The sequence below is a fragment of the Acipenser ruthenus genome, chromosome 17, assembly GCF_902713425.1.
Source record: "Acipenser ruthenus chromosome 17, fAciRut3.2 maternal haplotype, whole genome shotgun sequence".
NCBI lineage: Eukaryota > Metazoa > Chordata > Actinopteri > Acipenseriformes > Acipenseridae > Acipenser > Acipenser ruthenus.
In genome coordinates, this window is record NC_081205.1 from 10,963,845 (window position 1) to 10,978,897 (window position 15,053).

A 15,053-nucleotide genomic window follows, 5' to 3' on the forward strand; every position below is an offset into this window, starting at 1 on the left:
GTTACAGTCTGGTATCCTTGTCTCCTGGTATCTACACCATACATATTGTTCTATGTAAAATGGGGTTTCATAAAAACAAACTGCTTTTTTGTATCTCTGCCTCTTGGGTTGTAGAAAGTCAATCATTTATTCCATGGCAATGGATGGGATCCTGTTCAGTATCGCTTACTGTATGCAAATCTGCTGCCTCGTTTTGAACAACAGCTTGTTGGTTTTGTAATAGATCTCCTCCTTGTGGCTGATGAGTTATTAATCCTGACATCAGCATAAGACACGTACCTACGTCTCGACTACAGAGCTTGCTCTTCAGTTGCACGGCAAGGCGTTCGTCTGTGAACAGTATGGTTTGCGCTTCATGTCCAGACCTTGCCTTTCCATTCAGTTCAAAGGGCTGAGATGCCAATTCAATACATCACAAGTCCAGAACAATTTAACAAATACAAAATCACAGAAAAAAATTGCAATAAAAAAAACTACTAAACGTATATCTTGCTAAATTATTTATTATGATTATACAATCCAGGAATGACAACACAAGTCAAAGACTGGAAAAGTAATGCTTTATGAATGCAAAAAACATTATTGAAATTAGGTGCGGGTAAATGTATGTTACAGTAATTCTCAGAAGCAGTGCTAGGACCTGCAGCTTTCTAATGCACACTGCAAGAAGCTCTCTACACTAATATCTCATTTAGAACAAGCATTTCCGTATTTACCTTACTGAATGGATCTATTTTATTAGCTCGGCCTAATTTTCATACCAGTGTACTTGTAGGAATAATTATATCCTTTCCCTGAAGACCAGTTGATTCCATCTGCAAAGGTCCCATGGGATCCTTTCAGGTAAAGACCGTTTAGGTTGGAGCTATGGCAGTTGTTATACCACCATGCTCCTTTATATGTCTCAGGGCACTTACTCAAAGACACGTCTTGATCCTTCGTAGAAAATGGCATGTCGTTATGACCCCCTAGAGAGTCACCTAGGGACAAAACAAAAGTCAAAATTAAAATAAGACAGATGTTTTAAGAACATAAGAACATTTACAAATGAGAGGAGGCCATTCGGCCCATCTTGCTCGTTTGGTTGTTAGTAGCTTATTGATCCCAGAATCTCATCAAGCAGCTTCATGAATGATCCCAGGGTGTCAGCTTCAACAACATTACTGGGGAGTTGATTCCAGACCCTCACAATTCTCTGTGTAAAAAAGTGCCTCCTATTTTCTGTTCTGAATGCACCTTTATCTAATCTCCATTTGTGACCCCTGGTCCTTGTTTCTTTTTTCAGGTCGAAAAAGTCCTCTGAGTCGACATTATCAATAACTTTTAGAATTTTGAATGCTTGAATCAGATCACCGCATAGTCTTCTTTGTTCAAGACTGAACAGATTATTTTAGCCTGTCTGCATACGACATGCCTTTTAAACCCGGGATAATTCTGGTTGCTCTTCTTTGCACTCTTTCTAGAGCAGCAATATCCTTTTTGTAACGAGGTGACCAGAACAGTTTTAGTGGTGTCCATAATTTTAGTTCTCTTGTAATAAAAACCAATGACATGCAGATACTGTCATTTGCACCATGAAAACGGTGCGTAAAACTCAAATCTCATCTCATTCCAGTAGCAAACTGGGGCTGCCACCAGCTCCATCTCCAGTCTACAGTCCAATCAGCAACAGGACATTACACAAAGAGTCAAACATATTTCTTTTTGCTGCAGTTTGAGATATAAAATCCTCGAGTTCTTTCCATTGGGCTGCAATAGGTAACCTCCACCATCAGTGCAAGAGTGACATCTGCCAGCCCTCAATCCTAGCTGACAGCGTCCCACTTGAAATGGATTTGATCTCAATACACTGCTGATGGAAATGAACAAGTGTGGTTTCAAATGGCGTTCAAGTACATGTCCCATAACATTGTGAAATGGGTGTAATGTTATTAATTGTACATAAGTGATTGTGAAGACATTTGTATTTTGATGCATCACAAATGATGTTTAAATAAAAGCAAAATTAAATTTGTTTTCCAAGCTAAAACTGAATTACATTTGGCCCTTTGAAAAAGCATTCTTTCATTAAGGCTTTGTGAATCTGGCTCAATATAAATGGTGCTTTTGTCTCAAAAGCCAATCATTCGTATTGTCAAATTGTGATTGGAGGAGGATAGATCTGAGTTGTCAGTTAGAAACTGGCCCATCAGTAAATCTCACATGTATGTGTTCAGATTAGTCACATTTAAACAATTTGCATAAGGGGTGTAAATGCATTATATTTAAATCATAAACATTTTATAGCACTAGGAAATTAAAAAGAAAACTTACCAGCGGTACCACCTGTAAATTCACCCAGTACTAGCTTGTACTTCTCAGATTCCCCAAGGATTTTAAATGACTGGTATTTTGCAAAGGTTTTTACATTGTCAAAGTCTTCAAAATCAATACGTAATTCATGAGAACCTGTAAGAATAATAATAGTAAATATTAGGCACAATGTACATCCAACTGTACTTAACAAGGCTGTCATTTCATTGAGGGGTTCTGGAAACCACAAGAGCCTCAAGAACCCTGGGATGGAATTCAAGTTTTATATGTAGACGTGAGAGATCAGAGATTCATTTGATATTATTGTGTTCTGTATAATTCTCTATTGTAGTTTTCTGTCTGCAGGGCTGCTTCTTAACAAGACTCACAGAAGCTGATTTTGTGAAGAGGTGGGGAAGCACACAATACCTCGGGGGCAGGGCGATCAAAAACCACTCTGCAGGGAAGGAGCTTTTAGGAAAGTTTGCAAACTTCACCCAAACTGAACTTCTCTCCAAGTAGATCAATTCCCTGTTACTTAGCAACATTTGAGGAGTTGATAATACAAAGCTGGAAAACAAAGAATCCAGACTCCTACAAAGATCTAATCAATAAAAAAAGAAATATGCAAATGTAAAAGGGTCAAGAATGCCCTGTTCATATTTATTTTACACTTGTATGTTATTATTTTTATAAGATTGTTTAATTGATGTGATTAGTGCACGCTTTGTGTTGTCTGACACTTTTTGATAATTGATTTGTATCACGTTATGTTGGCTTCTCCACCCGCTTCCCTATGTTTCCCCTATTGAGCACCTAGTAATTGAATTATTGATCAATTTCATCAATAGCACATGTTTCTACAAACAGGATGGCCATCCTGGTGTTTATATGTCTGTGCAGGAGTGGAACACAGTGTTTGGAGCGGGGAACGATGAGTGAGAGAGACGGAAACGGACCAGTAAATGGAGCATCCCGACAATAAATATTGGGCTGATGGTATGCCGGTGTTGAATGAGCGCGAACGGCCCGAGTGTTTTTAGCCTATTTGGTAGTCGATTGGAGTTTAAGAAGTGTACAGAATAGGCTATATTGCGATGGGGGGGTATTTGTACTTTTATACCGTGGTATTATTGTTTTTATTGTGACAGTTTTACCGTGTCTTTGAATGTGTATCTCCACTTTATTGCTGGGTAGCAGCGTTGTTGCATTTGCACTTTAATCCATGACCTCATTCATGTGAACCTTGTTTAACTGCTTAAAACCTTGCTACCTGTTAATAGGTTAATGGAGTTATTGTCTTATTATACAAGCCCTGTTTTAAACCATGTGTTGCTATTGGAAGTTTACAATAAAACAAACGTTTGTTAAAATGAATCGGTGTGATTTTCTTGGCGACCTTGTTCCTACATTTTTAGATCTGAATAAAAAGAACCTAAATTTGTTCTGTGTCTTATCACACTGAACATGTGTAGTTAGGCTACATTAGTACTTTTATATTCAACACCTGCTACATCTTGTGATATTTTGGAATTAAAGGCAGGTTTGTGGTGCGTTTGTACGCTTCCGTGACCGGGGAGGTGTTACAAAAAGAAATAAAGTAAAAAGAGAAGTAAAGTTTACATAAACTGATATATTATAATTGTAAGTTCAGGACATTTCAGACAATGTGTCCTTCAACTTCAAAAATGGCAATATCTAAGTAGAACTGAACACAATGCAAAACAAAATAGAATCAGAATACTAGAAATACTTTATATTTTAATATTTGGCTGCAACGTTTCAACTTCTGCCTTCTTCAGATAGCATGGAAGAAATAGCCAGATAGACATCACTCTGAATTCATAATTCATATTGGAGAGTATGTGGACAATGATATGCTAGGATAAGTGTATATGACAGAGACACTGTGTCCACCAGAGGGTTGCTCAACACTGTCATTAGGCAGGATAGTATGTAACTTGTAGTGAATGTACCTGTTTCTGTTAATAAATGAATGTTGTCATTCCCCAGCCAAAACTCTGTCAACTTGCTGCCAAATCCTCTCTTGTATGAATTCCAGTCCCGAAAGAAGTCTACTGATCCATCCATACGTTTCTGGAATACCTGCAGTGGCATCAACAATAACTTTAAGATTAGATTTGAGAAAGAAACAAATACTGTGACATATCTGTATTACTGTCTCTGAACTCTCTCCAGCCGAGCAGAGTAATGAAAGTCACTCGGCAGCCTGTGGTTTCTGAACCTATTTAAGTTTACACACTTACCAAATTAGGGGATGTTTTTAACCACAGGTTGGGAACCTGAGAGCTAAGGAACGAGGGAAGGGTTTGTGGGATGACTTACAAGCCAGCCTCCTCCGTCTGTGTCCATGTCACAGTACACACTGATGCTTTTGTTGCTCTCCGTGTACACTGTGTACCAGCCACTCAGTGTGTGTCCTTCTTCTAGCAGCTCCTTACAGTTCTTAGCGCCTGCTTTGATAGCACAACATACATTCAAATGTCATTTTAATGAGGTTTTCATCATTATTATTATTATTTATTTCTTAGCAGACGCCCTTATCCAGGGTGACTTACAATTGTTACAAGTTATCACATTATTTTTACATACAATTACCCATTTATACAGTTGGGTTTTTACTGGAGCAATCTAGGTAAAGTACCTTGCTCAAGGGTACAGCAGCAGTGTCCCCACCTGGGATTGAACCCACAACCCTCTGGTCAAGAGTCCAGAGCCCTAACCACTACTCCACACTTTTTATTTATCATTAAACCTCATCTGTACCAGAATGTTTTTCCTCTAAGATTGGGCAGCATTGCTGTCATACAGTAAGTCCCAGGGACCCTGTGCAGGAGAGACTATGTAGATTGCAATGAATAATGGACTTCAATTGAGGTCAAACAAGAAGTCAGGTATTCTAGTGCCAGACAATATCAGCCAGTGAAGTGTTCTCTGTAGTCATTTTCAATATGGATAAGTTGTTTCCTACTCATTTCTTACATTTGAAATATTTCATTTATTCCCTGATCGATTAGTGTTCTCTTTTTGTTTACTGTATTAAGTGATTTTACCCCATATCACAAGAACATTGTTGGGAAGAAGGCTGGCTGAAATTCTTGTTCAGATTCAGAAAAGGTTTATTTATGCCAGGATACTTCATTTCTTGGAGTGTATTTCCATATGGAGGGTGAGGGCCAAACATCATAACTGGTTTCATAAATTGTATTGTTTTTGTGGTTGTGGATGTAATGTAGTTAAGTATAAGATTTTTACATTAACAGTTCATAGCGTGACAATTATTTACAGTGCTCCCCCTTTACAATGCTGTAGTCATGGGCCATAGTTACGAGACCGTGCTGTTCGTGTTCCAGCTTATAACAAGAATGAAAGCACTGGTGCAGTGCCAACATGGAGCAAATGGGAGCCATGACCATACCACCTTATAACTGGTTCCATGGTATGAAGGACCACTATAAAGGTATATTGTTTGACTAGGGTGTAAGACCATAAGAGTGATTAAGAGGTTAAACTTATTTATAATTGTAACTGTACCTTCAAAACTGTAACTAGAAGAAAAAGTAACATGAGTACCTGCAGATAACACAAGCCTTGCCATTTAAATATATCTATAGAACAGATTTACCTTTGTCTCCTTGTGTGACCATTCCAGTTGGTCCAGGTTCACCTTTCATTCCTAAAAAGCCACAGTATAAAGTAGTTCAGAAAACAGACACCCTGATCCACTCTCTCCTCCACACACCCCTTTGTTCAGAGCTATCATAAGAACAGAGGAAATGTTGACATGAGGACAGGCCTTTGAGGCCTTTGCTAGCACACCGGGTGCCTCTTCTGGAGGAATTGAAATGTGATAATATTGTTCAAACTAGAACACAAGTATATACCTCACCAGTGAAATCTAAATACAGTTTTATAGAATTCAAGCATTCTGTTCACCTTTGTCACCAACTGGACCCATCTTCCCAAAGGCTCCAGGTTCACCTTTCGCTCCTATAAAAGCATAGAAGACCTTTTAGAAGTACATCCGGTACACTCTCTACTGTATACTGGTATTACTCAAGCTACTGCACATATAATAGAGTTCTGACAAGAACTAACTCTCAGAAAACTCCCAACTGAACATCCCTGTAAGAAAACATCCCTAAATAAAAGGAGGAATGCTGATAGCAAGAAGTTGGAAAATAACAGGATTACTCAGGAATAGAATGAATGAAACAAAAATACATGATAAAGACAACGAAAATGTCATGAAAAACATAACACGAACAAAAGGCAGACCATTCTTATCCCTAAAATAAACAACTCAATCTGCAAGTGCAAACAAACAGCCACAGCTCCCACAGCTGTGTATTTTTTGTGCTTTGTGTGTTTTTTCTGGATATATTTTTAGATTTCTAATGTATTTGATTGCTTCTCAATCGCATACATTTTGTTTGTTAAGTTTGCAATCCAACTCAGTGTTAAGATTGCAATACAAACTAAATCTGCAGTGGGGAAATGAAAGGGGTATGGAAGAAGGAAAACACAGACACAGCCATTGGCTGCATTCCCCCACTCCCAGCCCTGACAGAGTTGCGTAAATGAAAAGCACAAACACTTCCAGCTGTCTACAAAGTTGATCGACTTCCTGGAATTTAGAGGGAAGTCAATAGCAGTAAATGTGAATAGGCTTATATTAGCACTGATTGCTTCATTTGTTTGGCACAAAGAAAGCTCAGTTTCATGTTAAGGGTTACGGTACCTTTAGCCCCCACAGAACCTTGTTCCCCTTTACTGCCCGGGATCCCTGGAATGCCATTGGTCCCCGGCACCCCAGGAAATCCCGGACACCCCTGAAGGATAGTCAACCTTTCCTGGTTATTCAGACCCACCAGTTTCACCTCTGGAACACAAGAGAGTGCAAATTCAGAAGGAATCAGTGTATACCGAAAACAAACTGGAAGTTTGATCAAAATAAAGAGGTCAGTCATACAGTGATGCAACCTTATCACTGTGAAAGAAACTGCATCTGTGAACACAAGATACAAACCAACTAAATACAGAGCTGAGAAGGTCTGCAAACTGGAAAGAGTAGCTGAAAAAGTACAGGAAAGGTAAATCTGCATTTCAGCACTTCCTTTCTTTTAGAATGGGGCCAATTAATAATTTCTCTAGTTTAGATTGTATATTGTGCTTCACAAGGGTTCACATATTCACATTTATAATTTCTCCCAATGCATGGTGGTTTAAAACCCACCTCCCCTTTATTCTTCATTAGCACATCAACCTGTATTTTATGATATGCAGATCAATGATTCATTATTATTATTATTAGAAAACTTCAAGTGAGGTTATTTGTTCCTCCATTTTCTCCCCAAGTTGAAATGTCCAATTTGAATGTCTCCTTGCCACTATAACCCATGTACTGAAGATAAAGTTCTCCTCTCTTTCCCCTGCCTCGCCCAGCAAACAAAACGAATGCTGCCTAACATTTTAAAGTAAGTAACAGTACTTACCAGGGCAGGTTTGTTCAGCATTGGTGTATGAAGTAAAGCACAGTATAAGTAATACAGTTGTTAATTTCTGGAGCAGCATTCTCCTAGTATTAGTGTGAGTGCCTCTCTTTCTATTGTAGTCCTTTATCATTGTGAAGTTTACCGTGGAGAAACACCCATTTTTATACTCAAGGCTGGACCTGAATCAGCCCTCCTCAAATATTTCTATTCCCGAGTGTACTGTAAGAATGTGAAGAGTCCAAACCAAATAGTTTGTGCTAGGTTCAGATATTCAGTTTATTACTAAAGGACTATTGAAAACAGGTACACGTTCCAATAAAGGCTATAAAACAAAACATATCCATTTTGTATAGGACAATGAATATTAATACAGAAACAAATGAATAAAGTAGAACACAATCTAGTTAGATGTGTACAGATCTAGCTCCCACGGCTGTGCTTCGGCACATTCATAACCACGCCCCTCACATGGACTGGAGGCGGGGCTAAGCGTGACCACCAAACACTAATTGTTAAAACTAAAGAATCTGTTGTGTATGGTATGGTTAAACTACATTAGTTACAGGTAAAGCCCGAAAACATATTCCGCTATAAGGTTCTACACAGCATCATGCATCATGTTCCTGAGGAATATGAGGGTCTGCAAAGGAACCGCAAAAGAAACAGAATACCACGATGACCTACGAGTTTCAGAAAAACCAGTGTGCAAGAAATATATTAAAGAAATCCAGTCCGGGAAGCACTGACCTGGTAGCCTGTATGGTTTCCAGGGCGGAGGACAGCAACGGCCGGTTCCTGGCGGCACGTTTGAGGGCGATGCAATGTGAAGACCGCTTCATGGTCTGGGCCGCATCACGGGGCTCCAGGGCAGCCACCAATCCCAGACCGCCGTGCCAGTCCTGGACTGCAGTCCCTCCTGGGTCCGTGCTTCTTGGGACCGCTGCTCACCTCCACACAGCGAGACAGAGGCTAGCTAGCACAGCCCCAACAGCAACCTTGTAACCCAGCTGCTGTTTGGCGAGGGCTGGGTGCTGCAGCCATGGCATGGGGCACTCTCTCGGGCGGCGATGCTGGGTGCTCTCTGGGGCTCTGGTGGTGCGTAGCTCTCTCTCTCTGGGGCTCTGGTGGCATGGGGCTCTCTCTCTGGGACACTGACAGAGCGAGGCTCTCTCTCTGGGGTATGGTGGCATGGGGCTCTCTCTGGGACTCTAGCAGAGGGGGGCTCTATCTCTGGGACTCTGGCAGAGCGGGGCTCTCTCTCTGGGACTCTAGCAGAGCGGGGCTCTCTCTCTGGGGCTCGGGTGGTGCGGGGCTCTCTCTCTGGGGATCTGGCGACTTGGGGCTCGCTCTCTGGGGCTCTGGTGGTGCGTAGCTCTCTCTCTCTGGTGCTCTGGTGGCATGGGGATCTCTCTCTCTGGGGCTCTAGTGGTGTGGGGCTCTCTCTCTGGGGCTCTGGTGGTGCGGGGCTCTCTCTCTGTGGATCTGGCGGCTTTGGGCTCGCTTTCTGGGGATCTGGTGGTGCGTAGCTCTCTCTCTCTCTGGGGCTCTGGTGGCGTGGGGCTCTCTCTCTGGGGCTCTGGTGGTGCGGGGTTAAAGGCTGTCAGCAGACTGGTTTTCACTCCAGTGATAGTGGTTCTGTCAGCATGCTGGATTCCCAGAGAGGACAGGGGGGCAGTTCTGCCTAGCAGAATACCTTGTGTCCAGATTTCCGTGAGATTTCTCATCTTTTCAATGTTAGTTAAGACAGTGATATTATTGAAGCTCAAGTCCAAGACCTCCAGAGAGCAGGGAGGCAGTCAAAGCCTCTAAAAGGTCCAGTGCTTTTGAAACTGCACTTGGTATAAAAGGTAAGACTTAAAGCCTCTAAATGGTCCAGTGCTTTTGACACTGCACTTGGTATAAAGGTAAGACTGACATTATAGACAATTGAGTTAACTGCCTCAGTACTTTAACCAGTGTTGCTATTTCTGTAAACATATTAGATATTGGATTGTTTTGGACAAAAACAATATTTTCCATGTTATTTGGTCAGGATGTGGAATTATTATTTCACACGCTCTTTGTTCAATAAGGGAATCCAAGGTTAATTATTCAATGCTTGACACAGTTCCACTGCTTCACAAGAATGTACAGAATTTGTAGAAACATTCTTAACGCCTACCGAAGTATCTTGGGAATTTTCAAATGAGGTACTCAATGGCACAAGCTTTTCACTTCTCTTGAGATCAACACGTAAGAGGTTTAATCTTTTGGTTGGGTTTGCAATGTCATCAATCACAGATTTCATCAGCTCTGTATGTTGCCACATTTTTAGCTCCAGAGCCAGCTTTTCAAAGACTGCTCGTATTCCCTCAAGTTTCCAGTAACGAGATGAAATTCCTTCTGAGGAAGGCCACCGAGTTCTCGGAAGGTGTTCTGCCTGAAGGAAGAAATGTGAGGTTTGCCAAGCTTCAGAATGTGGAGGTTTTGAAGACTGTCAAACTGAGGTCCTAGGTGAATTTCCCTGTACATGTAGGTGATAGCCAGGTGTTTCGAAAGGGCACTGCTGAAATTCTCTGCAGCCTGTTGTTTGAGATGTCCAGTTACTACAGCTCTGGGTTGTCTTGAAAAGCCCCATGATCAACTGCACTGATTTGATTAAACTTCACATGGAGCGTTCTCAGCCCTCTGACACTTGAGAAATTCTGATTAAGTATTTTTTCAATGCTGTTGTAAGATCCAGGGTGGTAATGTTTGGTGGAAACGGACAGAGAGTGGAGGGGTAGTTCTGTGCATAGCAGTTAACTACACACTGTCCCTTTGCATTCACACACATCATGAAAAAAAACAAATACAACCCCCATACCACAGCACTGTCTCCTAGATGCATATCGCAGGCCAACCAGGAAACACTGTACAGATCAGATCACGTGATTGAATTCTGGGAAAGTTCTGTAAAAATATAAAAGATTGTAAGAAACACACATGCATTCCACAATATAGATTTGAATCCCTGTATTGGCACAGTATGAAACACCTCTTGATCCTTCGCAAATTGAGTAGTATATTTTTGGCTAAAGGCGCTATAAAAATGTAAATAAATAAATAAACAAATTATTAATAAGGAGTTCACTGTGTTGTGCTGCCTAACTGCAGTTAAAGCTGGTTTGCACATTGAGTTCAGTTATAATTCAGGCAGTTTCAAAATCAGACACTGTCTCACATCTTGGCACTTGGTTGTATATTGGGAATGGTTATGACGAAACCGTTTTTTTCTGGTTAATTTATTATGTCATGTTTCAACAGTGGTAGTTCTCAATTCCGGATAGTGATGAAGATCTCTTTGCTTGTTTATTTTTCTTTATAGAAAAGCTAGAAATATTTTTAAGCTGTATAAAACAGAAAAGAAATACCTCGAGGAAGGTGTTCTCTACACACAGTACTCCAAAGAGACTTCTCATTTTTTTCTCTTTCTGGTTTTTCAAGTTGTATTCACATTTCCCTCTGATAGATAAGAACACGCTCTTGTTCATGGAATAGGAGATGGGTAATGGTTTACTTTCACTTGAAGCTGAAATGTGACTTCTGCAGAGTGAGAGAGCAGCTCCTGAAACAGGGATCCCTTGGGGGAGGAGCTTGCTGCGGCTTTTTGTACTTTTGTTCAATTAAAAACAAAATGTATTAATTGTTTTTATGTAGACAATTAAAAGAAAAGCTACACTTCAGGGGAGTTACTTTTAAAGACGTAACCAATTTTAAAAGGCATCGTTTTTTTTCCCCTGTCATTTCCCTGAGCCTTCTGATTTTTTATGTCTTTGGTGGGGCAGTATCCCGATACGGCTTGCAATGGGAATTGTGTTGGGAGTGTTGATTACAAAAAGAAAAGTAATCTTGAACGAATGCCTTCTGAACAAAGGGATTTTGACTTCGACTGGGGTTGGAAAAATAGTGATTATTTACAGGTAATGCTAATTAATCTTATGCTAGATAGTGGTAATACCCAGTTTCACGATAATTGGATAAGTGGTTCTCTATCCCAAAAATGTACGTGTGCCATACAGATGGAAGGATGTACAGACACAGACCCCTAATCAATATCATCAAATGACATCAGCAAAGACAGATGAACAGAGAGAAACGTTACATCATCTATTATCAGATTCTGAAATGCTCAAAAACATGATGAGTGTTTGTAACAAAGTCACAATTGGACAAGCAGTTCTCTGGATGCGTGCAGTAAAATCTGTACAATTTGGCATCGTTTGGGACTGGATTAGACAGCGTGTTGGATCACAGAGTACTATCTGAACACTTAGTTTTTTTTTTTAAATTTATTTTTATTACTATACAGACACAGTATAATCAAAACAATAATGCCTTAGCAGACTTTAAAATCTCACAATGGCTCAACACAATCATCACCTGTTACACTCATCAAGGAGAACAGGAAACAGGTTTTCCACTTTTTGACTGCAAATCTCAAATATACCCATGGATAATAAAATATTGTTTTGTACGTGATAGAGTGATTAGAGCTGTCCATAATGTCTCTTTTTGAATGTTGCTCAAACCAGGATAGCTATGGGAATAGCCAAGATTTCCTATAAATCAAGTTCCTATATAGTGTGGACTGTGAGGCCCATGTAATTGCAGGATTGCTGACTCAATTTAGAACATGTAAATAACAAAGTTATGTTTACATATATTATTACACACCACAATCCAGAGTTATTTTCCAGAGTTCTTGTCAACAGCAGCTTGGATCCTCAGGCGTAGAGTTACAAGGTGAGTGGAGTACCATTCCACATTTGTATGAACTCCGTTTGCTTTTAGTTATTACTTTTACAGGTTTCCTGGAATGTCCACCAGAGGGCGCTGAGGAATTGGAACTTGCAGGTAAGTAGAGGCAGCCACGCTTGGATCATTTTGGTACTGCACTGTGGACAGCTCACAGGTGTCCCTTCTGGAGGAACAGCACATTACTGTTACCTGGGTGTTAGTTGAAACAAACACAATTCCAAGTACACAGGGCTCCTCCTCCTGGAACACGTTGGAAACCCATCCTGCTTTGGCACACATGGGCAGTAAAAGAAACCCGTTTTATAACTCAAAGCTTTTATAGCTTAAAATAAACATTTGTTAAAACAAATCTGGTCTCAGAGTGGTTATTCTACTCCTGTTAACAATTGCAGGAGATTTAAACACTGCCCTTTTAAAACCAGCACCAGTAGACTGAAAACTTCTCTAACACAAAGAAATGAATTAATTGCAACCCACCGGTAGACCTGTGGATCTCTTCTCCACAGGTAAAAGTGGTATAATTACAATCCCAAACTGGTGCAGGTTCATCAGCCCAAAAATAAACAGTCCCTGTAACAAGATGACAGACATTTGAGACTCAGAGACAGTTTTAAAGTTCAAAATAAAGTTTTTTAATAAACAAAAATAATCAAATAAATAGGCACAAGGGCCAAACAAAAAGATTTTAAACATAAAATAAACTCAAAACAAAAAGCAAAACTTACAAAAATAAAGGTTTCCAGGCTGGGTGTTGCCTTCACTGGATTCAAAAACAACCAGCAAACCAGCACACACAAAGCACTGGCTCCTTCTCCTTCCAGAACTCTCTCCCCCAAATGGGAGGCTGAGGCCTCCTTTTATGCCAGGTGGCTGGGTCCTTAATTGGATAATGAATTAACCGATTGCTCCCACCTGACACAATCAACCTGGGCAGGGAGGAGAATTTAACTCCTTCCCTGCCAGTATTTCTAAGGGCAGAGCCCTGCTCTGCCACAGTCCCATTCATTAACAAAACAGTGACTCCCGCGGTGTGTATGAAAAAGTACTCACTGTCTCCATCCTTTCTGATTCCCGTGCTTTAAGCCTGGCTCCTGGCTCCTTACAGCATGGTGTCCCTTCTTCAAGCTTTGTTTTTGTATATCCCGGTCGTTGGATTTATGAAACACAACACTTGCAGACACACAGCTTGCTTTGTAAATCCACAACAACCCCGCTGAATAATTATTGCGTATTCTCAGGGAATACAATCTTTTTAATGCACTCATCAATAATATTTAGAAGATTTACTACTTTGCTTTTAAAGGTGTCCTACCTGCTTGTTCAATGTATGCGATGTAGAGAGCTTCGCTCTGTGTTCTCCATTCCTCCCTCTTCTTACTCCATCCTTCTACTCTCCACTCTCTTGCTTCTCTCACTCGTTCAGCCAGCTTTTTAAATCTACTGCTTCTACCCAGGCGGCACTGGCTGGCTGCGCTATTGATGTTGGGAAATTGAGTTTTTTATATAATGTGCCATCCCGTTTTACATTTTTATTATGTACAATATTAACATCTTTACTATTGTACCCTTTACATACCTCTCCTGTGCCACAATAGGTTAGTCACTGTGGCAATACCTGAGATTTCCTATCAATCGAGTTCATATATCGGTTAGTCACTGCTTTATTATTGTCACGTGCCTGAGTGACTGCTGTGACTCTCAATTCTTCAGATTATCTTTTATTTTTGTATTTTAGATCATTAATATTTCAATGCATGTAAACAGCGTTTTTCAATTACATTATTTTACAAAAACAGAATAAAAGGACCCACATATAAAGATGTGAAATCTGCTACATGGATACATTATTATTATTATTTATTTCTTAGCAGACGCCCTTATCCAGGGCGACTTACAATTGTTACAAGATATCACATTATTTCACATTATACAGATATAACATTATTTTTACATACAATTACCCATTTATACAGTTGGGTTTTTACTGGAGCAATCTAGGTAAAGTACCTTGCTCAAGGGTACAGCAGCAGTGTCCCCCCACTGGGGATTGAACCCACAACCCTCCGGTCAAGAGTCCAGAGCCCTAACCACTACTCCACACTGCTGATACAGTATGTGATAAAATGGTCAAGTTAAACAAGACACCGTTGAGACAATTGTCTAACTCCCTTTTTAATAGATGCTCACGGCAGAGTTTAAACCAACTGCATTCTTTGCGTCACAACTTTGCAATGTTTGGTGAAAACGTTCTTCCATTTACTAAATGTTTTGCTTCCTCACAAAAGAGAATACAAACATTTTTGACTATTTGGTTTATCTTTCTTCAACAGATATAAAAGTATGTTTTTATGTGAGTTTTTTAAATGTTTTGTTTTCAGAAACAAGAATAATGCATTCCATCTTTTCAAAGAGAAGCCTGGTTTTGGCAGAAGGGTTATGTAGAGTAACCCTTTACTTTAACTTGGC

General features: G+C 40.2%; 1 protein-coding gene and 1 long non-coding RNA gene across 4 annotated transcripts; both read right to left on the minus strand.

Moving 5' to 3' along the window:
* Positions 1–487: 487 nt before the first annotated feature.
* LOC117423112 (ficolin-1-B-like) lies at positions 488–7,953 on the minus strand. 2 transcript variants are annotated; one of them, XM_034038552.3, is made up of 8 exons: positions 7,809–7,953; positions 7,055–7,195; positions 6,250–6,303; positions 5,939–5,989; positions 4,639–4,766; positions 4,269–4,398; positions 2,314–2,448; positions 488–980 (listed from the first exon to the last, which is right to left on the minus strand). In XM_034038552.3, the coding sequence occupies exons 1-8, from the start codon at positions 7,936–7,938 to the stop codon at positions 739–741; spliced, it is 1,011 nt and encodes a 336-aa protein (XP_033894443.1). In that variant the 5' UTR covers positions 7,939–7,953; the 3' UTR covers positions 488–738. The 2 variants fall into 2 exon arrangements, with proteins under 2 accessions (XP_033894443.1, XP_033894442.1); XM_034038551.3 differs by having other exon boundaries at positions 4,639–4,769.
* Positions 7,954–12,103: 4,150 nt separating this feature from the next.
* LOC131697936 (uncharacterized) lies at positions 12,104–14,113 on the minus strand. Of its 2 annotated transcripts, none has more exons than XR_009307566.1 (3): positions 13,313–14,113; positions 13,065–13,157; positions 12,104–12,853 (listed from the first exon to the last, which is right to left on the minus strand). It is a non-coding gene; the product is annotated as an uncharacterized LOC131697936 (long non-coding RNA). The 2 variants fall into 2 exon arrangements; XR_009307565.1 differs by having other exon boundaries at positions 12,104–12,850; positions 13,313–14,101.
* Between the last annotated feature and the right edge of the window lie 940 nt (positions 14,114–15,053).